This window comes from Sminthopsis crassicaudata, chromosome 3 (assembly GCF_048593235.1).
Source record: "Sminthopsis crassicaudata isolate SCR6 chromosome 3, ASM4859323v1, whole genome shotgun sequence".
NCBI lineage: Eukaryota > Metazoa > Chordata > Mammalia > Dasyuromorphia > Dasyuridae > Sminthopsis > Sminthopsis crassicaudata.
Window position 1 is genome coordinate 18,425,852 of NC_133619.1, and position 26,457 is coordinate 18,452,308.

At 47.4% G+C, this 26,457-nt stretch overlaps 1 protein-coding gene across 2 annotated transcripts in view; it reads left to right on the forward strand.

The window, feature by feature from the left end:
- The window catches only part of PPM1L (protein phosphatase, Mg2+/Mn2+ dependent 1L), a 218,545-nt gene that overhangs the window by 156,370 nt on the left and 35,718 nt on the right, over nucleotides 1-26,457 (forward strand). For both annotated transcript variants that reach the window (XM_074298106.1, XM_074298105.1), the window contains exon 3: nucleotides 237-411. In XM_074298106.1, the coding sequence (XP_074154207.1) occupies nucleotides 237-411 (175 nt within the window). The remainder of the gene's footprint in view (nucleotides 1-236; nucleotides 412-26,457) is intronic.

Below are 26,457 nucleotides of genomic sequence, written 5' to 3' on the forward strand. Positions count from 1 at the left end.
GATTGATGGCCTAGCTGACCGGCCAGGTGTGTTTCCCAAACCGTGCTTTTTCTTTCTGTTGCCCGATGCGTCAGTCACTCATTGATTGGCTTTGGCAATCTCTTGCCCTGTGTATTCCCCTTCTGGTTCCTGATTTTCAGCTGCAGCTCAGAACTCTACCTGACAAATAAAGGTTCAGATTGAATATACAAAGGATTAATCCAATTTATTTATTTATTTATTTTGTTTTATGACAGTCAGCTGCTGAATATGTGAAATCCCGCCTGCCTGAGGTCCTGAAACAGCATCTTCAGGACTATGAAAAGGACAAAGAGAACAGCGTGCTCTCCTATCAGGCCATCTTGGAGCAGCAGATCCTGTCCATCGACCGAGAGATGCTGGAAAAACTGACCGTCTCCTATGATGAAGCAGGTACGTCTGGCCGCTGCCTTCTCCGCGAGGGCTCCAGCAGCGTGTCTGGGCCTCTGCCAAAATCTGTGCGTTTTAAAAAGAGAGGAAACGAGCGGCAAACTCGGGGTTCAGAGCTATCAAGTGCACACGAGAAAATTTCCTTACACAACATGAAGTGTAAGACAGTGTCTGTGGAACAGGTGGTTAAATACTAAATCCCTTTAAAAAAAAAAAAAAGCTGTTTCGCTAATGGGATTTTCTGGTCTCTTATCTATTATGTGTTCCTATTGATCTAATCTTAAATGTCACTTCTTTACTTTGCTCTCCCTCCTTGAAAACTTTAAATTAGTCCAGCTGAGAAACCATTTACTCATTCGTTCAGCAGGCATTCATAAAGCATCTACTGTGTGCAAAAGCACAGGGGTAGCTTCTAAGGTGACGGACAGAAATCAGAACAGACCCTGCCCTTGAGGGGTCTGTGTTCTATTGAGGGCTAGAATATTGATTGAAGGTATAAGAATTTTACAAATCTTCTGTTCCTTACTATGTACTTGATCCACAGTAAGTCATATTGGTTTTTCCCTTTCTTACTGAAGGATTATTTGGGGTCCAGGCCTTCCTCCTTTTGGAGAAATCTTTAGGAAGTCAGGAAGATGCTTGAGTCTGGACTTAACTGTGCTCTGAGAGCTGGACCAGAAGAAGGTGGGGGCCCCGATTTCTAGGGCTCAGCCATGTTACTATGGTCAAGACACTGAGCTTCTGTAACTCTTGGTTTCTAAATCTATAATCTCTCTCCAGATATAATCTGCATTGATCCAGGAGGTAATCCTATAATAATTGTGAAGCTTAAGTAATTTAACATTTACTCTACTACTTACAATATATAACATAGAGGTATGTATATATCTCTATGTCTGTCTGCCTGACATATTTTTTTCTTTTTTTTTTTTTTTTATTATTTTTTTTTTAATTTTTTATTTTATTTTATAATTATAACATTTTTTAACAGTACATATGCATGGGTAATTTTTTACCACATTATCCCTTGCACTTACTTCTATTCAGATTTTTTCCCTTCCTTCCCCCAACCCCCTCCCCCAGATGGCAAGCAGTCTTATATATGTTAAATATATTACAGTATAATTTAGATACAATATATGTGTGTAGAACCGAATTTTTTTGTTGCACAGGAAGAATTGGATTCAGAAGGTAAAAATAACAGTTTACATTCATTTCCCAGTGTTCCTTTTCTGGATGTAGCTGGTTCTGTCCATCATTAATCAATTGGAATTGGATTAGTTCTTCTCTATGTTGAAGAAATCCACTTCCATCAGCATACATCCTCGTACAGTATCATTGTTGAAGTGTATAATGATCTTCTGGTTCTGCTTGTTTCACTCAGCATCAGTTGATGTAAGTCTCTCCAAGCCTCTCTGTATTTCTCCTGTTGGTCATTTCTTATAGAACAATAATATTCCATAACATTCATATACCATAGTTTACCCAACCATTCTCCAATTGATGGACATCCATTCATCTTCCAGCTTCTAGCCACTATGAAAAGGGCTGCCACAAACATTTTGGCACATACAGGACCCTTTCCCTTCTCTAGTAGTTCCTTGGGGTATAAGCCCAGTAGTAGTATGGCTGGGTCAAAGGGTATGCACATTTTGATAACTTTTTGGGCATAATTCCAGATTGCTCTCCAGAATGGTTGGATTCTTTCACAACTCCACCAACAATGCATCAGTGTCCCAGTTTTCCCACAGCCCCTCCAACATTCATCGTTATTTGTTCCTGTCATCTTAGCCAATCTGACAGGTGTGTAATGATACCTCAGAGTTGTCTTAATTTGCATTTCTCTGATCATATGAGTGGAAATAGTTTTAATTTCATCATCTGAAAATTGTCTGTTCATATCCTTTGACCATTTATCAATTGGAGAATGGCTTGATTTCTTATAAATTAAAGTCAATTCTCTGTATATTTTGGAGATGAGGCCTTTATCAGAACCTTTAACTGTAAAAATTTTTTCCCAATTTGTTACTTCCCTTCTAATCTTGTTTGCATTAGTTTTGTTTGTGCAGAAACTTTTTAATTTGGTGTAATCAAAATGTTCTATTTTGTGATCAATAATGGTCTCTAGTTCTCCCTTGGACACAAACTCCTTCCTCCTCCACAAGTCTGAGAGGTAAACCATCCCATGTTCCTCCAATTTATTTATGATTTCGTTCTTTATGCCTAAATCTTGGACCCACTGACATATTTTTTTCTAATTATCTTCTCTATTTTTCTATCTAAAGACTTCTCCCTATCAGGTCTTTGAGGTCAGGGACTGTATAATATTTGTGAACATATAATATATATTACATAATTATAACATTTTATAATAATTGTGAAGCTTAAGTAATTTAACATTTACTGTACCATATTATATACAATATATGTTATAACACAGATGTGTGTATGTACCTGTCTGTCTGTCTGTATCTTTCTATCTAATTATCTTCCCTCCATTCCCCTCTCCCCCATCAGCTCTTTGAGGTCAGGGACTGTCTTCTGCCTCTTTTTGTGTCCTAGGTGCTTAGCACAGTCCCTGGCACATAGTCAGTACTTAATAAATGCTGCTTGAGATCGCTCTCACCTGGAACACTACCTTGCCCCTTCTCCTCACCCTTCCACATGCACATCTCTCACTCTTGGGCTAAAACTTGTTCCCTCTGTGGTCATTTGGGCCCGGTAACAACCATCCAAGGCCGGAGGCCATTTTGGGGGGAGCTTGCCCAAGAGCATTCACCATTGTTGAGAAACCCTACCCCATGCTCATTGAAGGAAATAATTTTAAAACGGAAATGAAAAAAGAAATTAGAGAGATTGGGGGCCCAGTAGGGATTGCTTTTTTCCTCACGCTTGGGTCAGGTGGTGAGAGGAGGGCCCTCTAGAGCAAATATTTCCAATAAGCGGCGGGAATGCTGTTGGACTTTGGACACTGTGATGCGGGTGTCGCTCAAACGCTTGATGCGGCCTCAGTTCTGTGCGCGTTTTCCATTTTATTCTCTCGTCCTCTTGAAACAACCCTCTGAATTTTAGGAAGTGGCTAACTGGAAAATATCCCAGTCTGGGGAGGCTAATCCATCATTAATGCTTGGCTTCTGATAAGTCCTCCTGGGGGACTTAATGGATATCTCTGCCATCTGTGGCTCCCCTAAGCCAAGCAACAGAAACCAGCAAGTGAGGAAGAGTTCCTGAGCAATTGTTTAAAATGCTGGCACCGGTTTTCCTTCCTCTCTCACTCCTCTTTCTTCTCCCCTCTTCTCTCCCCCAACTTTTCTTGTCCATGTACGTATACACCTCCCCTGGGCAGAATCTTAGGGTGCTAAAGCCGGAATGATAATAATCCTAGATAACGGTTATTAAATCTTGAGATTTGCAAAATGCTCCCATACATTATGTCATCTGATCTTCACAGCCACCCAGGGAGGTAGGTGCCTCATTTTACAAATGGGGAAATTGAGTCTTGAGTGATTCAGGGACTCACTAATAAGTGTCAGAGGCAGGAGTAGAAGCTGATTCTTAATGACAAAGTCCAGTACCTAACATCTCTAGTTCTCAGGTTCTAGACAGCTAGATGTGTGGGGGAGCGTAATGCTACGTGCGTGTGCATAATTTTAATATGTGTGTGCATGTGTAAATGTATATATACACGTACACATTTTTCTTTTTCTTCTTTTTTTTTTTAATAATAGTTTTTATTTACCAGATATATGCATGGGTAATTTTACAACATTGACAATTGCCAAACCTTTTGTTCCAATTTTTCCTCTCCTTCCCCCTCACTCCTCCCCCAGATGGCAGGTTGACCAATACATGTTAAATATGTTGGAATGTAAATTAAATACAATATACACGTACACATTTTTCACAATATCCATGGCCTAGCCCTTCTGAGAAGGCTCAGAAACAGACTTTTCACAATTTGTTAAATTATGTTGGCGGTCTTATTCTTAAATATTTGCATTTTTCAATGAAAATACAGTGAACCTTCTTGAATATTATCCCTTAACGCACGCTTCCCACCTCTCAAAGCGGGGACCCATCGATGTGGGAGGAGGCATATATTGTCAGACATGGCCAACAGGCTGATTTACTTTGCCATACTGTATTAAAAAAGTATTCTCTGGGTGTAGGTGGAATCATTGGGAAATGATAGTGGTGTTTTAAAAGACTATTTATAAAACATTCAAAAAGATTAACCCTGAAATATAAAATGGGTATGCATCTCATTTATACATGCATAAACATCTACAAATCCTCCCCAGGTATCTGCATTTTATTATTTTCCTGGCTTGTGTTCCTATGCAGATATATTCAGGCTTACATTTCTTGGTAGTGTGGGCTGGTTCTAAAAGACTGTGAGTCATTCTTCTTTCTTTCTTTCTTTCTTTTTTTTGGAGAGAAAAGAGCTTTTTAAATCTGTCTGTCTCTTGTGGATCCATTTTTAGTTTGGGGAGATTCCCACATTCTTGTATCCCAGTGCTCAGTGGCGCCCAAGTCTTTGCTCTTGGGACTGTTTGGATGGATGGGTGCTGATCTGTGTCAAACTGTGACAGAAACTCGGCCTTTGTGGAGGGACCTGGGCCTGAGATCGCTCCAATGCATTTAGAATATATGCCCACACATATATATGCAGATCCGCTTGTACACGTACACACAGCTATAAACCCCCAGAGTGAGAGATCTGGGAATGTCCTGCACAAGGCAGAGTCCCATTGGATCTTAAGGAATGTTACTGCCCCAGAGGGGCAACTCTCATAATCATTGGGCTGGAGAAGCGTTATCATTCTGCTCCCCTGGCTCCACACTCCCCTGAGAAAGAGAATGGGATGTAACCCAGGGGGTCCGTGACACAGCTGAGAGACAGTGGTCACTTACATTTAGGAGTCCTCACACTCAGGCTGAACTTCAGAAGAGAAGGAAGAAAAACTGAGGGAATTTTCCTTTAGGGGAGAAAAAGGAGTAGCCAGGTCAGAGGGGAAGCTGGGAGGACCCTTCTCAGAATCACGTTTTTAAATAAGAAAACACTTGGGGGGGGGGGGCAGCCAGGTGGCGCAGTGGATAGGGCACAAGCCCTGAAGTCAGGAGGACCTGAGTTCAAATCTGGTCTCAGACACTTAACACTTCCTGGCTGTGAGACCCTGGGCAAGTCACTTAACCCCAGCCTCAAAAAAAAAAAAAAAAAAAAAAAAAAAAAAGAAAAGAAAAGAAAAGAAAACACTTAGGGTTACCAAGGAAGCCAATTTTACCAAAATGCAGCCATCAGAATGTTTTTTAAAACAAGTTGTGGACCCTGGTTAGGAACTCCAAGCCAGAGAGAGTAGAAAGCAGCTTGCAGGGCACTAACCCCTGATTTAGGGGCCTGTTGAGTGCCCATGGCTCCTCCTTCTAGAGATAGATAATCCCTGAGCTCTTCTCTTACGGAATGGAGGCCACTGAAAGCCCATGATCTTCCAGTGTCTGCTTACAAGTAGAAAATGGGATTCCATTCAGTGCCACAAACACTTATTGAGTACCTATTGTATACAAGCCCCAGTGATGGTTCAGGATACAGGGACAGGGATCCTGTCCTTAAATCCAACAATGAAACAGAAGTAATTACAAGGAAATTTAAGGAGAGAGAAGGGGCCATCCTGGAACACATTACTGAGGCCCTCTGTAAGTCAGTTCTTCACGGAGCAGAGAGGAAGCGTCCCTCCTAGAGTCCTTCTGTGAGGATGCAGTTCCCGCAAAACAAGAGAAGGGAATTGTATTTGTAACATGCCCTCCTGGCAGTTACTATTACCAGTCTGTCCTAGACCCACCAGAGTACCTTTGACCCCTGACCTCTGCAGTGTCAACTCTACCTGGCTCGCCTCCTCTGAGGCCTTCAAAGGTCTCTGGCCACGATCTCTTGAATCTATAGCTTAATAACCAGTAGCGCACTCAAGAACAGCCACGTGTAATCTTAAAAGCCTTTATTATACCTACTCACATGATGCCCTGACTTGTTAACTCCTTAGTGAACACCAGGTCTGAAGACCCACGTGTTCACTACCAAACTCCTTACCTCTCTGGCTATCCATCAGCTTGGCTCGGCTACCCCAGGTTAGAGAGCCAGGTTAAAGAGAGCCAGGTTAAAGAGAGTGACTGCTGCCTGCAGTGGGCTTATAAAGGGCCTGTGAGGTCACACACACACAGCCAACCAGCGAGAGAGCCGTCACCCATTACAAAGTTATCTCAATATGGCCAGGATCCCGCCCACAGGGCAGTCCTGTATCCACAGAGATTACTTCTAGGCCACTCAATCTCCTGTTGCGCTGTGCCCACCCATTTAAAGGACCCTTACATCCTTCCATGAGGGGTAGGGTAGTGGTGAGCTGGCCCTGTGTTATTGGGGCCCAGGCGGCAGTGGCAGGTGGAGGGAGAAAGCCTCATCTCCCTGACTTCCAGTCTGGCCTTTGTGCGAGCCATGGGGCCCTGGACATTGTAGTGCCCGTCTCCTATGAGAGGGAAAAGCACTTGGCACGGAGCCTGGCACACAAGTCAGCTGCTAATTACTGCCACTGGCTGTACCAGGGGGCATCAGCAGGAAGGGCCCTCAGACAGGCTCTCACCACGGGGTCAGCATCCAGGAGGCGCAGCGACCCCAGAAAGTGGTTTCTGAGGGACGACGGAGTTATCCTTGTGCAGACAGAGGGAGTGGCCCGCTCTCTGAGCAGGAAGGGGCCTCCATGTGCTCAAGAACCCCTCTTCAGATGCACCTGACGAGCGGCCCTCCGGCCTTGACCGAGGACCTCCAGGGAAGGAGAACTTCCCTCTCAGGGTCGTCCTGCAGAAGACTCGGACCTGCCCTTCCACATGAGAAAATGATTCTCTCTCCTAAGAGAGAGTCACGCTGACATTCTTTTCCTTGAGAACAAAGATAAGGTTTAAATAAAAACGCACACAGCGGAACGCTGGGAATCGGGAGCTGCTGCCCATCCTCCTCCGCAGGAGGCCGCGGCCCAGCAATTAGGCCTGGCAAGAGGGAGATGACGGCTCCATCTCATCAAGTCGCCATTGTTTTCCACAAAGAGACAAACGCTCTACCTGCTTCCCCAAAGAAAGAGCATTTGATTGCCGGGATGGAACAGAACGCAGCCACTTCAAAGCAAACCCCGCAGCAGATGTTCCCTTTCCTTTTAGCCGCCTGGACACAGGCCGGGATATCATCCCTGGCTCTTTGTCCCAGATCACAGAAAAAGCCTGCGGTTCCCCAGGGCTCGCTGTTCCTTTGAATGAGATCTGAGTTCAAATGCTACCTGTGGTCTGGAAAACTAGATGCCCTCAAGCCGGCTCACTGCTGTGAGCTCCCAAGGATAGCGTGCCGCTGGATGGGTCACAGTTCTGGGAGAAAGCAAATGCGTCCAGGACTAACGGAGTCCGCTGCGGCTGCGTGGCTTCGGGTCCCCCTGAGAGAGCCTTCGTAAACTCGGGCAGGGAGCAGCCTCGGCATTTGTGTGGCCCCCTTGGCCCGGGAGATCGTCAGGCTCCTTCGGCCGCCGCTGGACTCCACCCCGGGTCGTCGGTGTGACCTTATCGTGCTCCAGCAGGACGGATGGAGCGTTTTCCCTGAGTGCATTGTTCCTGCACACAGGCACTCCTGACACTTTGCTGTCCATCTGAGGGACTTGACAACAATCGCCCATAAGCCGGTAAGGCCGTTTGTGAGCCGGAGCCCGAGGGGCAGCAGCCAGCAGCCGGGCGCAAGACATCAGCCATTGTGGGACCCTGGAGCTCTTCTCCTTCCTGCCTCAGCTCCTGAAAGCCCCCTCTGGGCCTTGGGGAACCGTCTCCCTGGCTCCCTGGCAGCCTGTCCGGTCAGCAAGCATTTCCTCACGTGCCGGACACTGTCCTGGGCACCGGGGATGGAAGGACTCCCTGGGAGAGAACATACTGGGGAGCAAGGGTGCACATGGGGGTACTTACAAAGGTGCAAATTAACTGCAGGACAGTTAGCGGCAGGGCTGGCCGCAGGACGCAGTCCTGGGGCTGAATCTGGACCCAGATTCTGGGAAGCAGCGGGGGGAGACTGTTCCAGGCCAGGGCCCGGGGACCTTGTTCATTTCCCCTTTACTTCTAGGCCAGGGCCTGAATAAGGCCGCACGTGCTTGGGAAGTCTGTAAGGCCTTAGTGCGCTCTGCTGCGCCTCGTGGCACAGAATCCACACGCATTTTTAAGGAATCCCAGTTACCAGATGGAGACCCCAGTTGTTCGGGAAGGAGGGCGCCCTGTGTTTCCCCTTGTCTTTTTCTTAATCCCGCCATGAAGTCCCGAGAGGGCATCGCCTTGGAGCCTGGGGTTTAGGACTGGGGAGGGGCTCCAGAGGCTTGCCGAAGGAGAAGCTGAGACCCAGAGCACGGACCCCTGCGCTGGGACTCCTGCTGCACCAACAGCGAGCTACAAGCAAAGTAAATGAAGCTGCCCTTGTATGAGCGGTGAGCCTGGGAGTAAATACGGAAGCTGAGGAGTAGGGGAAGGCCGGTGATGCCCTAAACCAGCATTTGGAGGCGGGAACTGCAGCAGTTTTAGGGGATCCGTGCAGAACTTTTTGTAAAGAATGCTATGAAAATATGCAGTTTTGAAAACGTGTGCTGCTTTTCTGCGCTCATGTAGTAGCCCCCTGAGCTTTGAGGCCTCTGCCTCTGGACCCCTGCCTAGCCCCTTTAGGTAACCCCCGGAAGCCATTAAAGCATCCTCTGCATCTAATTAAGATGTAGCAGGGGCCGTCATGGCCTTTTTTAATTTCTTAGAGCGTGAGACACAGGATAAGGTTTGCTCCTTGGCCAGTCATCCCCAACGATCACCCCAGAACACGCCATCTCTTTTGGAGGGAAGCGATTTTCTGTGTTTGATTTAGGCTAGAGGTGAGCGGGGACCTCCAGGGGACTGCAGAGACCCCCGGGGCTGTATCAGGGGTCTTCGGCCTCCGGGGCCTCCAGAAGCACTTGTTCTTAGGTCAGCTTCTCCCAGCTCAGGGCTCAGGCTAGGTCTGCAAGCTCTGGAGGGCAGCTTTTCTTGGTGAAGCCTTATCTCCTTTTTCCTTTTTTTGGTAGTCTCTGGGTTAGAGATTTTGATGTTGCTCAGGCATTTCAGGGTTCAGAAGCCAGGACGGGCAGCACTGGGGCTGGCATCCTGGGAGAGCAAGCTTGCTGTGGAAACCAGCTCCAGCTCCTGCGCCCCCCTCTGGGGATGGGACGCCCTGGTCGTTCATCGACCCCCCTTCCCCGGCATTGCCCAGATACTTGGGGCACCACGCTCTGCCCCAGGTCCCTCAAGCATCAGTCCTGGTTATTCTGCCCCTGGGTAGAAAATGTCATTGGTGGGGAGCTAGCTCGTGGGCCGGCCTAATCCGGCTCTGCTGCGGGGGGGGAAGGAAACCATTCCTTTCTTGTTTCAGTAATGTCCTTCTCGCCCTTGGGATTCAGTGCAGTCCTTTTCCAGTCACATCCAGCCCTTCTCAACCCCATTTGTGGCTTTTGTCCTTGGGCTCCTTTTGTAACCCTGCCCTGTCCTATTTGTGCCCGGCTAGTGCCACGGGCAGATGTCCCTTAGGCACAAAGCACCTGGCTCTTCTCCATCTGGACTCCTCTGACTCCCTTGAGAATTATGTTTGAAATAACACGTCCTTCCCAAAGTAAGAGAAAAGTCTCCAGGTTATTTATTGCCTTCCACTTCAAATCCTGGTCCATCATCACCCTGTAGGCCTTTATTCTTCAATGAAAATGGAAAGTTACAAAATTCCAATTCATGTAAAAACAATTTTTTAACATTCATTAAAAAAAAAAAAAGTGTTCCAAAATCCCCCCCCCCCCCTCATGGAAAAGACAAGCAATCTGATAATAGGCTATACGTGAGCAGTCCTGTAAAACTTATTTCCACATTAATAATGTTAGGAAAGTAAACCATCCCCAGATGACCACCCCCAATAAAAACACCAAGAAAAACAAAGCAGAATCAAGGATGCTTCGAGCTCCATCACTTCTTTCCCAGGAGGTGGAAACCATTTTCCATTGTGAATCCTTTGGGATTGTCTCGGATCATCGTGCTGCCGAAAATAGCCAAGTCATTCAGGTTTTCATCTGACAGGATCGGTGTTATTGTGCACAAGTTCTCCTGGTTCTTCTCGTTTCACTTTGTATCAGTTCAGTTTGGTCTTTCAAGGTTTTTCCAAAGTATCCTTCGTGTCACTTCTTATAGCCCAGGAGTATTCCACCTCAGTCACGTACCGCAGCTTGTTTAGCTATTTTTCAGTCTGTGGATAGCCTCTCAATGACACCATAAAAAGAGCTGTGGTAGACACTTTTTTTTTTTTTTTTTAAACATATAAGTTATTCCTCCCCCTTCCCTTTATTTATTTTTTTAAAAGGTAAAAACTTTTTTTAAAAAATTTTCATTCGGGGCAGCTAGGTGGCGCAATGGTTAGAGCACCAGCCCTGAATTCAGGAGGACCCAAGTTCAAATCTGGTCTCAGACACTTAACACTTCCTGGCTGGGTGACCCTGGGCAAGTCACTTAACCCCAGCCTCAGGGGAAAAAAATAAAGTGTGGGTGCATCAGAAAAAGAATAAAATAAAATAAAATAAAATAAAAAGGGGGGCAGCTAGGGGGCGCAGTGGATAGAGCACCAGCCCTGAGTTCAGGAGGACCCCGAGTTCAAATCTGGTCTCAGACACTGAACACTTCCTGGCTGTGTGACCCTGGGCAAGTCACTCAACCCCAGTCTCAGGGAAAAAAATTTCATTAATTAATTTTTACAAAAATGTTATGCATAGGTAATTTCCCAGCATTGACAATTGCAAAACCTTTTGTTCCAACTTTTCCCCTCCTTCCCTCCACCCCTTCCCCCAGATGGCAGATTGACCAATACGTGTTAAATATGTTAAAGTATAAGTTAAATACAATATTTGTATACATGTCCATCCAGTTATTTTGCTGTACAAAAAGAATTGGATTTTGAAACAGTGTACAATTAGCCTGTGAAGGAAATAAAAAATGCAGGCAGACAAAAATAGAGGGATTGGGAATTCTATGCACTGGTTCAGAGTCATCTCCCAGAGTCCTTTCACTGGGTGTAGCTGGTTCAGTTCATTACTGCCCTATTGGAACTCTCCCCCTTCTCTTTAAAAAACCAATCTCTTTGGAATACAGACCTGGTATTGTATTACTGGGTCAAAGGGTATGGCCAGCTTTATAGCCCTTTGGACATAGTTCCAAGTTATTCTCTAGAAGGGTTGGATCAGGTCACAATTCCTCCAAAAGTGCACTAGTGTCCCAATTTTCCCACAGCCCTTCTAACATTTATCTCTTTCCTTAGTCAATCTAATAGATATGAGGTGGTGTTTCCGAGGTGTTTTCATTTGCATTTCACTAGTCACTAGTGATTTAGAGAATTTTTAACATGATTAGAGATAGCTTTGATTACTTTGTTTAAAAACTGCCTGCTCTTATCTTTTGATCGGGTAGCAATTAGGGAAAAATTTGTATTATTAGGACTTTAACTCATTTTTCTATATATGTGAAAAAAAGAGACCTTTTATTGAAGAAGCTTGCTATAAAAAATGTTTTCCCTGATTTTCTGTTTTCCTTCTAAACTTGGCTGCGTTGAGCTTGTTTGTGCAAACACTTAAAAAAAATTAATGTAATTAGAATTATTCATTTGACATCCGTAAGGGTCTCTATCTCTTGTTTGGTTGAAAATGGAAATATTAAACAAGCTTTCCAAGTCTCCATGGGGAAGACGAGTAGATGGGCCAGGCTGGACAGCCAAGAGAGCACTTTCAAGCCTCAGCAGCCTTATCAGCTTTCCCACCTCCCCTGACGACCCGGGCCAGCTTGTCCAGTCTCAGACGGATGCACAGCTGGACCACACTTCCACTGCCCGAGGGCCTGCAGGCCTCTAATGTCTAAGGAAGGCTGGGGCCGGAGGGATGCCTGGGCTCCAGATCACCCAGGGACCCACTGGGGCCCTCCCCGGCCCTGCCCATCTCCTGCTCAGGAGCCATGGGCAGGAGGAAACACTGACTTAGGACTGGGGCTGCCTCAGAGACGGAGCGGGCCTCCTGGGTAAACCTGGCGGGAGAAGACCGTGTTTCATTTACTTATTATCTAGCTCATCTACAGTGGGAGTAATAATCATACCACCACCCACTTAACAGAGAGAGTCCGTCATGATAACGATACTAGCAGTTATTAGATCAGATGAGAGATTGTCCATAAATGCTTAACAACCTGCATTTGTTTGGCGCTTTGATGTTTGTGAATGCCCCCTTCCCTATGAGGTCACATTTGGTATTACTCTTTGCCTTTTAGTCTCTCTCCTTTTCCCTTTTCTTCTCCTAATTTCTCTCCCCTTCCCCCAGATTTTTTTTTTTTTATGAAATAGAGTTTTATGTATTCATTTTTTAATTAATTTTATAATTATAATTTTTTTGACAGTACATATGCACGAGTAATTTTTTATAACATTATCCCTTGTATTCATTTTTCCAGATTTTCCCCTCCCTCCCTCCGATGATAGGCAATCCCATACATTTTACATGTGTTACAGTATAACCTAGATACAGTATATGTGTGTAAATCCCATTTTCTTGTTGCACGGTAAGAATTGGATTCTGAAGGTGTAAGTAACCTGGGTAGATAGACAGTAGTGCTAACAGTTTTTATGTATTCATTTTCAAGTCTCCAAGTAGAATGTTTTATGTTTCTCTAAGTAACAGTCACCAGGGGGTCACAGGTGCGTTCCGTCTCTGTTCCCAGTTGGCCAATGGCTGCCCGTAGGGGAGAAGCTTGCCCACTTAATTTGCTCATCCTTCTGGGACAGGGAGGAGGGTCTGGGTTCCGATTCCTGCTCCACAGGTAGCTCCACCCTTGATTACCTCAGAGTTCCCCTTTGGTGATAAACTTCAGTGCCCCCTGAATCCTGCCTCTCAGGCCGGGCAACCTAAGGAGAAAGTCCGGATCTCCTCATTCCGTCCATTAGGGCTAAGAATTATAGCTTTACTCGTGTTACTACATTTGAACCCTGAAGGGGGATTGTTCTTATTATTCCCATTTTAGAGATGAGGAAACTGAGGCAGGCAGTGGTGAAATGGCTCTCCCAGATCCTCTGGCTAGCATGTGACTGAGGTGGGACTCAGAGCCCATCACTCTCCATAACGGGCTGGAAGCAGGCCTGGCTCCTTCATGTAATCGGGAGGCTCAGCCCTCTCCAGGAAGCCTCCCCCTAAGTCTCAATGCTCCCGAGCACGTTGGCCCCTGGGGTGTGGACAAGTCTGTCTTTCCCGCCCTGGCCCTGGGAGGCTGGGTGCCCCGGCCCTCCGAGCTTGCCTCCTTGCCAGCCGTGCCCCTGGGAAATCAGCATTCTGGAGCTACCAGAGAAAATGCGCTGGTCTAAAAATAGCTCCTTGTGGAGATGTGAGCCACGTTTAAATCACCCTACAAAAGCTTTAGAGAACCGAATGAGGTCGAACGGGACAAATGTAGTCAAATCCCCTTTAAATCCAGAAATCCTTCCCTGCGGCCGCGGGTTAATTTTTTAAAGTGTGTTTTGAAGTTTTGTTGAATCCAATCTCATCCTCTCCATGTTCCATAGCCAGAGGTTTTTAGGGATACTCTGCAGGTCTGAATCACCTGTTTTCTGGCATGGGGAACTGAAATCTCAAGTGATAAATGTGCTTCTCTGGCTTTCATTTACAAAGATTGCTTTTTTGTTGTTGTTTTTTCTGTAGCTGAAAACAATGACATTTTGCTGGAATACTCTATGCTTTAGTTTCTCCCTCCCTCCCTCCTCCCTCCCTTCCTCCCTCCCTCCCTTCCTTCCCTCCTTCCTTCCTCCCTCCCTTCCTTCCCTCCTTCCTTCCTTCCTCCCTCCCTCCCTCCCTCCCTCCTCCCTTCTTCCTCCCTCCTCCCTCCCTCCTCCCTTCTCCCTCCCTCCTCCCTTCTTCCTCCCTCCCTCCTTCCCTCCCTCCCTCCCTCCCTCCCTCCCTCCCTCCCTCCCTCCCTCCCTCCCTCCCTCCCTCCCTTCCTTCCTTCCTTCCTTCCTTCCTTCCTTCCTTCCTTCCTTCCTTCCTTCCTTCCTTCCTTCCTTCCTTCCTTCCTTCCTTCCTTCCTTCCTTCCTTCCTTCCTTCCTTCCTTCCTTCCTTCCTTCCTTCCTTCCTTTTTAAATAGTGTTTTATTTTTCCAAATACATGCAAAAATAGTTTTCAACATTCACTTTTGCAAAACATTGTGTTCCATTTTTTTCTCCCTCTCCCCTCCCTTTCTTCCTCCCTAAGACAGCAAGCAATTCAGTATAGATTAAGCATATGCAATTCTTCCAAACATATTTCCATATTTGTCATGTGCAAAAAAAAAAAAAAAAAGATCAAAAGGGGAAAAAAAAAACACAAGAAAGGAAAAAAACAAGTAACCACAAAAAAGGACTGTGATTCACATTCAGTGTCTCTCTCTGGATGCCGACGGCTCTCTCCATCACAGGTCTATTAAAATTGCTTTGAACTACCTCATTGTTGAAAAGAGCCAAGTCCATCAGAGTTGATACATAATCTTGTTGCTGCTGCGTACAATGTTCTCTTGGTTCTGTGCATTTCATTTAGCATCAATTCATGATAAGCTTCCCAGGCTTTTCTGAAATCATCCTGCTGATATTATAAAACAATAATATTCCATTACGTTCTACATATTATATACTATATACTATATCTTATTCAGCCATTCTTCAACTTAGTCCCACCCACTGAGATTCCAGTTTCTCACCCCTCCAGAAAGAGCTTCTGCAAATATTTTTTACATGTGGGTCCCTTTCCTTCCTTGAAGATCTCTTTGGGATACAGACCCAGAGACGCTGCTGAATCAAAGGATGTGCACAGTTTGGTAACCCTTTGGGTATCATTCCAGATTGTTCTGTAGAATGGTTGGATCATGTATTAGTGTCCCACTTTTCCCCTCTAACATTTACCATTATCAGAAAATATCATTTTACACCCCCCCCCCCTTAGGCTGGGGTTAAGTGACTTACCCAGGGTCACACAGCTAGGACGTGTTAAGTGTCTGAGAATTCAGGACTGGTGCTCTATCCACTGCGCCACCTGCTGCCCCAGAAAATATCATTTTAACCAATCGGAGAAGTGTACCTCAGGTTGGTATCTCAGAATTGTCTTAATTAGCATTTTTCCAGTCATTAGTGATTTAGAGCATTTTTCACATCACTAGAAATGGTTTTAATTTCATCTGAAAATTGTCTCTTCATATACTTTAACTATTTATCAATTGGGGAATAACTTGTATTTTTATAGAGTCAATTCTCTATACATTTTAGAAATGAGGCTTTTATCAGAATCACTGGCCATAACGTCTAATTTCTTCTAATCTTGACTGCATTAGTTTTGTTTGTGCAAAACCTTTTTAATTTAATGTAATCAGAATTATCCATTTTCTTGCTTTAACTTTTAAGTAAGTTGCTTTAACTTTCTTTTTTTTAAATTTTATTTATAAAATTTTTTGACAGTACATATGCATGAATAATTTTTTTATAACATTATCCCTTGTATTCATTTTTCCACATTATCCCCCCCTCCCTCCACTCCCTCCCCCCGATGACAGGCAATCCCATACATTTTACATATGTTACAGTATAACTTAGATACAATATATGTGTGTAAATCAAATTTTCTTTTTTTTTTTCCCCCTGAGGCTGGGGTTAAGTGACTTGCCCAGGGTCACCCAGCTAGGAAGTGTTAAGTGTCTGAGACCACATTTGAACTTGGGTCCTCCTGAATTCAGGGCTGGTGCTCTATCCACTGTGCCACCTGGCTGCCCCTGTAAATCCCATTTTCTTGTTGCACATTAAGTGTTAGATTCCGAAGGTATAAGTAACCTGGGTAGACAGACAGTAGTGCTAACACTTTACATTCACTTCCCAGTGTTCCTTCTCTGGGTGTAGTTGTTTCTGTCCATCATTGATCAAGTTGCTTTAACTTTCTTGGGGTGAGTGGTAGAACTAAAAGACCTAGAGATCACTTCCAGCCCTCGATGCTCAAGAAGAGGCACCTGGGCTGGGACTGGAAGAAGCTGCTTCTAAGCCCAAAGTTTAGAGATTCCACGTGGAGGCTAGCCGTACTTAGACTGTGCCACCGATGTGTGCACTAAAGCCGTGACACACCTTGCATATTAATCATATCAGCTGCTAGCTCAGTTGCTGTGGTTCTGTGCGTTCCGACACATCAGAAGGTGATGGGAACATGGTGAAGGACAAAGGATGTTTCCTTTCCTCCTCTTCAGGTTCACAAGCTTGCTGTTGTGATCTCGAACAAGGTCTCTGTTTCTTCATCTGTAAATTACAGGTGAGGTGAAGAACTGAATGTAAAATAAAATTGAATAACGAAAAAGAAAAGAAAATGAGGGAGGGGAAGTTCAACTCAGCTCTTAATCTGGCGTCTCTTCAACTCCTTCAGGGCAGTGGTGTTCCTATAAACAGAGCAGTCCCCTCTTGGGATTTCCCATCTAAATCTCTTCCCTTTCCCCCTAGATTTCTCATTAACTGCTCACAGTTTCAGTCTGTGATACTATCTTGGGAGGCATAGGCACCCCAAAGAACTTTGGCTATAATGTTAACTGTTAAATAAATGTTAAAGTTAATAAATACATGTACAGAATAACTGCCTGATTTTTTTTCTCTGAGCCTATCTGTACCCTCACAGAGTGTAATAAAACCATATTTAGGAACATATAAGGGAAGACCGCCCTAGAGCAAACCCACATAGAATAAGGGAGCATAGATTTAACTCCTGAAAAGCCTTTGGAGATGATCAAAGGAAGAGAAAAGGTAGGATGGGTGGAGGAGGGGAGGGGGCCCCAGTCACACAGGAAGCCCAGGAGCAGGAGCAGAATAGGGCCTGGAATGAAGGAGAAAACAGGGCCCAGCCAATCGGATCAATCGGGGAAATGGGCTCCATGGGCTGGTCCCTGGTGCAGAGGATCCTCCGTCCACCACCCAATTAACCTGAACACGTTCAGGGAAGGTGCTCGTCATTGGGGGTACAAAGACAAAACACTATTTCCCCAGCCCTCAGAAGCTTCCATTTATATGCTGCTCTCTCAACATTATGCAGTGGCCTTCTCAACACTGAGGTGATTCAGGCCAGTTCCATTAGACTAGGGATGAGCCATCTGCACCCAGAGAGAGGATTACAGGGACCGAGTGTGGATCACAACATGGGGTTTTCCACCTTTTTGTTGTTTGCTTTTTGTTCTTTCTCATTTTTTCCCCTTTTTGATCTGATTTTTCTTCTGCAGCATGATAAATGTGGAAACATATTTAGAAAAAAATAAAGTAAGCTCCGAACCCTAGAACTCCAACACACAAGACTAGTGATCAGTGATATTGAAAGCAGGAGACCTCAAAGAACTTCTCCAGTCATTTATTTCCTGAGAGAAACCTCATATATTAGATGCTGGTAAAAGTAGCAGCATTTTCCTGGGCCTGTTTTAATAACATTTCCCACTCTCTTCCTCTGGTGTTTCTTTAAAACCTAATTCCATTTCGTGGTTAAAGTATCTTAAAACTTGCATTTTCAGGAGGATGAATGGAGGTCGGGGTTTTTGGTCAGGATGAGGTGACATGAGGATCCATATGGATATCCAAATGAATGAATGAATGAACAGGAATGCAAGGGAAAAGCCTTTATTTAGCGCTTACTTATATGCAAAGCCCTATGGGAATATCTTGAGGAGCTCTTGGTCCGGTGGGGAACATCACCCACAGGGAAGATTCCGGCTGTCTGTTAGGGGGAAGTTCCCTGGGTCCTGAGGGCACAGCCGCAAAGCAGATGCTAATAATGTCTCAATGTCATCCCCACTAACAAAATTACATTCATTTCTGGTGCCAAGTAATTCGACAGGGTCAAGTTCTTTGGGGAAAACGCCCTCTTTTCTGGGTCTGGAGTAGCTGTGGCTGTCAGCCCCTGCCAAGAGGGTGGCTGGGGGGGTCTTGACTGGAAGTGTGGTGGTTCCTGGGGCTCAGACAGTCCCCATCAGAGCCTCTTGTGGGGGGGGTGACTGGGGAAGAGGGGTAGCTTGCCAGCCACATGCTGCCTCCTGGCTGCCCTGGGGATGGCATTGGGTTGGCTGTTGGTTGGGTAGGGCTGGCCCCTTCTCCATGAGGATTGCCCGAGTGATGGCTTTAAGGCCTGGTTGGAAGCAGGGCTGATAGTATTGGGGGGTCAGGTGGGGGCTGCCTCTTGTGCTTATCTGTGGCAGTTGTTCCTGCAGCTGTTGCTGGTGGCCCTTTGTGAACGATGATCAGCTCCTCGGGGATGGCCGTGACGGCTGCAGCTGAAGTCTGTTCGGTGATGGTCGGGAGAACTTCTGTTTCAAGGCTTTGGGGTTCAGGGTAAGGGGGCACCCTCCACCAGGGTCTGATGGGAGGCGGTGGACAAGGTGATGGTGACGTCCCTGCTTCTGGGTGCCCCAGTGCCCCGGGTCTGAGCTCTGGACTTGGAGTCAAGAGGCCGGCTTTGCACGCCAGCCCTGGCCCTCGCCCTCGCCTTGGACAAGACCTTTGGCTTCTGGGGCTCAGAACGAGCAAGTGAACGAGGCAGTCTGAGATCCCCTCCCCTCCTGAAGCTTTCAGCCTCTCCTAGGGGCTGGGCAGGATCCCAAGTCAGAATCAAGACTCTGTGGGGGGAGACATGGAATATAGTTGCATGGATCTATTATCGACGTGTATTTGCCATTTTCTAGTTTATTCATATTACAGATTCATAGAAAATTGAACTTAGAAGAGAACTGAGGCTGTCGGTCCCGCTCGTTCGTTTTACAAATGAGAAAACGGAGGCTCTGGGGAGGCGATTCTCCCGAGCTCACCTGGGAGTGACCGAGACAAAATTCTCTGATTTAATTCTTGCTTGTGGATCGATTCCCTGATGGACTGACCGACTCCACGGTGCTTTTTCTGCTATACCGCGGCGTCGCGCCGAGTTTTGAAAGGACCTGAGAAGCATATTTCCCAAACTTCAGGCAGTTGATCTTTTTTCTTTTTGAAATAAAACACCCATGAGAAATCTGGCACTTACTAGAAATAATTTGAATTGATCCAGAGTTCAATTGAGCCATTTACATTTGTTCCCTCAATAGCAATTTCTAGATGGTGGTTGTTTGGCCATGCTTTTTGTAAACGCATCGCACCGTACCGCGGCAGATCTTATTGAAATCTCATTAATCTATCTATAATCGTGTTAACAGTGATACCGAACGCCTTCCCTTCAGTAAAGATGAAAAGCATGTTGATCAATAGGTCATTTACAAAATCGATTCCACTCCCTCAAACTGGGTGCTTTTTAAAAGGGTTTTTAATTTCAGGGACATGATCTGAAGTCTCTTTCCCCTCCTCAGGCTTGAGGCTTTCCATCAGTAATTCAGACCTTCTTATTAAGTCAAATGACAATAATTGCTTGTTCCTCTCCCATATCACCTCTGAGAAGCTCAGACAATTACTTAACCAATTCCTAGAACAGTCTGCAAACAAGATGTCAAGGAGGATTTTTTTTTTTTAAGCAAATGCAATGCTTCCTACAGGTTAGTAAAACTTATGGACCTCCTCAGCCCCTGGAGAGAAGAAGGGAACTTCTGTTTTCAAGAGAGAGAAGGGAGCTCAGCGGGATAGTTTGACAACTGCATCTTTGGATGTATGGCTCAGTGTGAAGACTTGGGACTCATCTCATGTCTGTCCGGACCCCCCAAGTCCTCCCACACTACAGCCTTCCCAGTGTGAGTCATCCAGCCTTAGCATGGTGATTCCCACCTAGTGGGAGCCAGCCAGCCCCGCTTTGGGACAGCCCTCATCAGCAGGAGGTTTTGTTTGTTTGGGTTTCTTTTCCCCAAGTCAAACTTGAATTCCCCTCTTTGCACCTTCCCCCCATCACACCCTGTGGAGCCAAACCAAACAAACATACCCCTCTTGCCCTTCAGACACCGGAAAACAAGCCCCCCCCCCCTTTTGCAGGCCAGTCTCTCCTTTCTGGGTGACACATCCCCAGGTCTGTCAGCCCGTCCTCAGTAGCTGCTCCCACCAACGACGGAGCTCAGAGACTCTCTGTGGAGATGGTCTCTGTGTGGGAGGTGTTTTAGCCAAAAAAAGTCTCACCTGGTGATGAGGGGCCCTAACTTAGCTGGGCTGGTCCTTGAAGGGCAGGGGCTGGCCCCCTGGGACACCTGCCCCAATCCCCCCCTGGAAGATCCTGGCTCTGCTGATGGAGCCTCAGCCTAGAGATTTCGTGGAGTTCTTGGCGCTCTGGGTCACGGGCCCACAAGATTCAGCGTGGCGACTCAGTGCAGAGTGCTAGGAAGACCCGAGTTCGAATTTAGCTTCAGACACTACTGGGTAACCTGGGCAAGTCACTTAATTATTTGCCTCAGTTTCCCTCTCTATAAAATAGGGATAATAATACCATGTAGCTGCCTAGTTTGTTCTGAAGTTCAAATGAGATAATGATCGTGGCAAGCACATAGTAAGTGCTGTATAAATGTTAGCTTTCAGCTATTTATGGTTCCCATTTTTCATGGCTGACAAGGAAAATGGTAAAATTTAACGGACGTCCCTCTTGGAAGAGCCAAAAGGAAGGATGTGAAGCTATGCAGTTGACTGCAAAGCTTTAGCTCTGAAAAAAAAAAAAGAAAGAAAAAAAAAAGAATCCAGCACAACTTCTGAAAAAATTCTCAGGAAAACAGCTGGAACTCTGACTATTGGTAAAAGGATACGAATGGGAAGTTGTCAGAGGAAGAAATCCAAGCTGTCAGAAACTAAACTTAAAATGCTTCAATCACTAATAATTGGAAAAACACAAATGAAGACGCCTTCCTGGTTCTACCTCCCGCCTATCAGATGGCAAAGGGGCAAAAGCAGAGTCTGTAGGCAGACAGGCTCACTGGGCTGCTGTTGTGGGAGTTCCAATTGGTCCAGTCATCCTGGAAGGACATTGGGAGGAACACTACATGCTCTGACCAAGAAGAACCGTTACTGGGCTGATGTCCCTGAGAGAGCAAAGAAGAAATTAGGTACAAAATTGTTCACTGGAAATCAAGAGGGCTGCCCATCGCCGGGGAAACGCTGCTCAGATTCCATCTGTGAGTGGGAGGGAAGATTAGGGCCTGTAAGAACACACAAAAGGGACCATCAGACCTTACGGGCAGAGCGAAGGGGGCAGGACCGAGAGAGTAATGGGCATGGCAGTGACAAGCAAGTTGGAAAGATTTAAGAATCCAAAGATTTAATTCAATAAGATTTAAATCTTTAAGATTCACATAGTGACAGAGTGCAATTCCAAAGGTTGATATTCTCTCTGTTTCTCTCTCTGTGTCTCTGTCCCTGTCCCTGTCTCTCTGTGTCTCTCTCTCTCTCTCTCTCTCTCTCTCTCTCTGTCTCTCTCTCTCCTTCTCTGTCTCTGTCTCTGTCTCTCTGTCTCTCTGTCTCTCTCTCTCTCTGTCTCTCTGTGTCTCTCTCTCTCTCTCTCTCTCTCTCTCTCTCTCTCTCTGTCTCTCTCTCTCCTTCTCTGTCTCTGTCTCTGTCTCTCTGTCTCTCTGTCTCTCCCTCTCTCTGTCTCTCTGTCTCTCTCTCTCTCTGTCTCTGTGTCTCTCTCTCTCTCTCTCTCTCTCTCTCTCTCTCTCTCTCTCCACATACACACACACACACACACACACACACACACACATATATATGTGTGTGTACATATATGTGTGTGTGTATGTATATATATGTGTGTGTATGATGGTGAAGGAGGGAGGAAGAAATAAGAATAGGGTCCTCCCCCTCCAAAACACCCCTTAACCAAAAAACAGAAAGAACACGGAAAGGGGCACGTAGGATATAGAAGAAGGCAGCAAGACATCACACACAGCAAAAGGCAATCAGCACGACTTAAAAATTACATATTAGATTTATGTCCTTTAAAAGATAAGCAAACTCTGCTTAACAGGGGCTTACAGTTCCCTGTACACTCTCTTCTAGTTTTATAAGTATATGGAAAGGTCTGTATTATTGATGTGTACGTTCAGATTTTTAAAACGAAAAATGGAACGGGGAGAACAAAAAAAAGTTCGGAGAGAAGCCGACAAGCCAAACAGCTTTGAGCATCAGATGGTGAATTTATTATATCCTTTTTAAAAAGCCAGCTGTACATGGGAGCGATTTCCAGTCTTACATGTAATCCTCTTTTTTTCTGTTCTACTTTATATATGGAAATCTCTCCCTCCCCGCCCGGTTCAGAATCATTTCTTTTAACCAAATGAAACCCAGCTCGTGTCCAGGCTGGTCCCGGCCCCCTGAACCTCCTCCCAGGCCCCTGCTCCTGGGCCACGTCCCTATTGGTCCCTCTTGTTATCTCTGCCCTCCCTTCTCACACCCAAATTAATCTTTGTCAAAGGCAGTGGCGAGATAACAAGTCTGTATGGAGGCTGCCCTTTTCTCAAAACACCCCTTCTCCCCGTCCTGAAAAGCCGCCTTCAGGGGCGGCCGAGGGAGAGGGTCTTGCCAGGGATCTAGGAGCGGGGCCGCGGCCCCGGGTTCTCTCAGAGCCAGAAGGGGAGAACGGCTGCTTTCTGCTCTGGGGATGAATCTCTTGCTTTAAGCCACAGTGTTTGGGGTGGGACGTTCGGCCCCCAGAAAGAGCCTTCTCTGTGACCCTAAGGAGAGGGGCCGCGCCCAGTGTCTGCTGCTCTCTTCATGTCACGAGGGATTCTGATCCACGCCTGAGGCCTTGACATCCTCCATGTCTGGAATGACAGAGGACACAGGCTCCTGAGTCCAGGTCACCGCCTGGTCTCCTCGGGGTTAATATATTCTCTCCCCACCGGAGCCTGGTCTCCTCGGGGTTAATATATTCTCTCCCCACCGGAGCCCGCTCCCGCACTGAACCTTTTGGGGTTTGCGGCCGGTGGTTCATGGATTGGCGGTTGTGCAAAGGGAGCACCCCTTTGTCTCTCGTGTCCCTGTGCTCAGGAACCCCCATCCTGTACCACAGAAGACGCCGTGTTTGAGGAAGGGGACCTGCCAGGTGGAGGTGCAGAAGAAGCCGCTCCATGGGGGGAGAGGGCCAGGGACGGAGAGGGGGCGGCAGGAGGGAAAGCCTTGGGCTGAAAATGAATTCTCTCCCCCTGTTGGCATCTTAAATGCCATTGTATTGGAACACATCTCATGGAAACAAATCGATACGTCTTCATTATGACAGAATTTTTTCCCTGGAAGTCGCCACATGGAATATTACGGTCTCTTAAAAACATGAAAATGAGGGTTACCCAGAGGGCCATGGGAAGGATCTGGGAGAAGGCAACAAGACATCCCAAACAGGAAGTGAGGGTGGAAAAGCAAAAAAAGAAAGAAAGATGGCGTCCCAGAATTGTTTGAGAAGAAGATGGACGCTTAGTCACGAAATAAGCATAAGCACGGACCGTTGTTCTCCATGCTGGAGGTGGCGCAAACATAGGAAGCCGTCCCCACCCCCAGCAGTTGTCAGTCTAAGCAGAGGAGACTCCGAGAGTGTGAGTGCGTGAGTGAATACACAAAACACGGCGGGTGGGTTTGGAGGTGGGGCACCGGCAGCGAGGGCTGCAAGGACAGTGGAGGAGGGGGGCACCCCAGGCTTGGGAAGACCCCTGCATCAAAGGTCAGGGATGGGAAGGACAACATGGAGGAGGAGCAGAGTCAGCCCATTCAGCTGGATTGTGCGGGGAGAAGAGTCACAGAGGAGAAGATAGAAAGGAGGGCACGTGGGAGGCCAGAAAACTTTTTGTTTGGTCCCGGGGATGGAGGGGAGCTAATGGGGTTGCTGAGTGGGCGACGACTGTGGCTGAGGGGACGTGGGGGGGGGTGAGTCAGGGAGCCCTGCCTGGGTGGGGAGCAGATGGGCCTTCCATGGAGGGAGGAGCGCTTTGGGGAGGAGGGACGTCTTTGTCTTTGGGCACATGTGGAGGAAGCCACGGCGGGCCTGGGAGAGCCCGGCGCTTTTCACTTTATCAGAGCAACTAGGAGGTCGGAGGTGGGCAGGCCGGGTGAGCAGGCCGGGGTGAGTCCGTGTTCTCAGAGGCAACGGGGTTATGAGGGTTTCCCAGTGTGTGGCTATTCTTCCCACGGGTCCCATGGAACTGTGCTGCCCTGTGTCCCCACCAGAAATCCAGAAGAGGATGGAGGCGGGGAAGGTCGTAAGAGAAAGGGCCACAGGAGATGGCAGCCCGAGGAAGAAGGTGGGCCGGGCATGGGGGCTGACTCCCTGCCTTCCTTGGCATCCTCTTCCAGGAGAGTCCCCAGCACCTGGTCGGGGCCCCCCGGAGGACTGGCGGGAAGGTGGGAGACAGGGGTTATGCCGGGGGGGGGTCCCTCCTTTAACAAGGTGCATGAGCCTGTCAGAGTTTTATCCACGTCACGTGCCTGATGTGAAAGTCCGACACTCCTGCCCCTTCACAGGGCAAAGATTCCATCCCCCGGGGACCTTTAGCTAGACCGGTCCTTCCTTGGTAACAGGCCCCGCCACCCCGGGCCCTCACGCACTTTCCATCCTTGGAAGCCTTTCTGGCTTGCCCCGCTCTCCATCAGCAGCCCCCCAAAGCCCAGAAGAGAGGGAGAGAAAGAGAAAGGAAGGGAGGAAGGAAAGCAGGATAGAAGGAAGGAGGAGAAGGAGGGGAAGGAGGAGGGGAACAAGGAACATCTGGTCGTTGGTAGATAAGGCATAGAAAGAGAGATGGCAGAGAAGTAGCTTTGCTACATGGTGGATCAGCGCTTACGGGGACGGTGTCCAAGGTCCTTCCGATTCAGTCCAGAGTCTGCGACGTTTGCCCCTTTCTGGGAGAAGTGACTGCGTTGGGGACTTCTCGGCTCCCCAGGGCACAGAGTCTGAAGCAAAGAGAGCCTCCTCCATGGGAGCTCTGTCTGTTGATAAATTAGGCAAGGCCCACAGCTCGCTGTAGGGAACCTTGTGCTCTGCAGGTCCATTTACATTCTTAACAGCATCGGCAGAAAGCACAGACAGAAGAAGCAGCAGGTAACGGGAGGAGCCCCCGGCCCCTCCCCAGCCGCCCCGTGTCCCCCTCACAGCGGCTGCGAGCCCACTGCGGCTGTCCCATTCAGGCCCAGCAGGAGCGCCTCCCTGGGGCCGGGGGACCTTCCGCAAAGCCCTTCTCCTGTGTCCTCAGCTTCCGACCCTGTGGGTTCTGAGACCCCCCCCCAGCCCCAAATCACCCTGTAGCTCAGGGATGGTTCGGAGCGCTGACCCGAGTCATTTCAAAAAGCCTGGCCAGCTCATTTAGCTTAGTGAGTCTGAGAGAGGTTGGGGTTTGGCTGACAAAGTGGATCCTCCTCCGGGAAGGAAGGCAAGTTCAGAACATGGACTGGGCTAGGGAGGCCGGCCGGCCTTGTCCTTCCCACGCTGACGGGGGGAGACAAAGGCAGCCGAGCACGGTTCAGGCGGGAACGGGCCAGGAAGGGGATCCTGAGCTGGAGTCACCTCCGTCCTCAACCCTCGGCGGCGGGCCATTGGCCACAGCTCTTCCTCTCTTCCTGCCTTGGTTTCCCCAGTTGTGCAACACAGGGAGCAGCCAGCCTCCCTTACGGTCTGGATCGAGGATGGCGTGTCTTGTTTTGTGGATCTCTTGGAGAAGCGTCTGCATTTTGGATTTCTCAGATCACATTTTCTATCCAGGCTACATCGTGTCTGAATCAAACATAATCTCCCTGTATAAATAATTTCTCTGTGCTGATGTGCCGACAAAGCAGGCGGCACCTACTTCTAACGTTTGGTCTCGGGGCCCTGGAGTTAAGTCCCACCTCCCCAAAGAGCCTTTGCTTACGGGGGATAGATCTGGTATATTCGTCGGGTCAGAAATTTAAATCTCGCTTTATCGTGGAAGTAGCTTTGACCTGAAAGGGCCCTGGGCCCGTGGCCACACATTACCCTTTGGGAGCCGTCTAGGCCGGCCCCGGGGCCGCTTCCTAGCGTGTGAGCCCC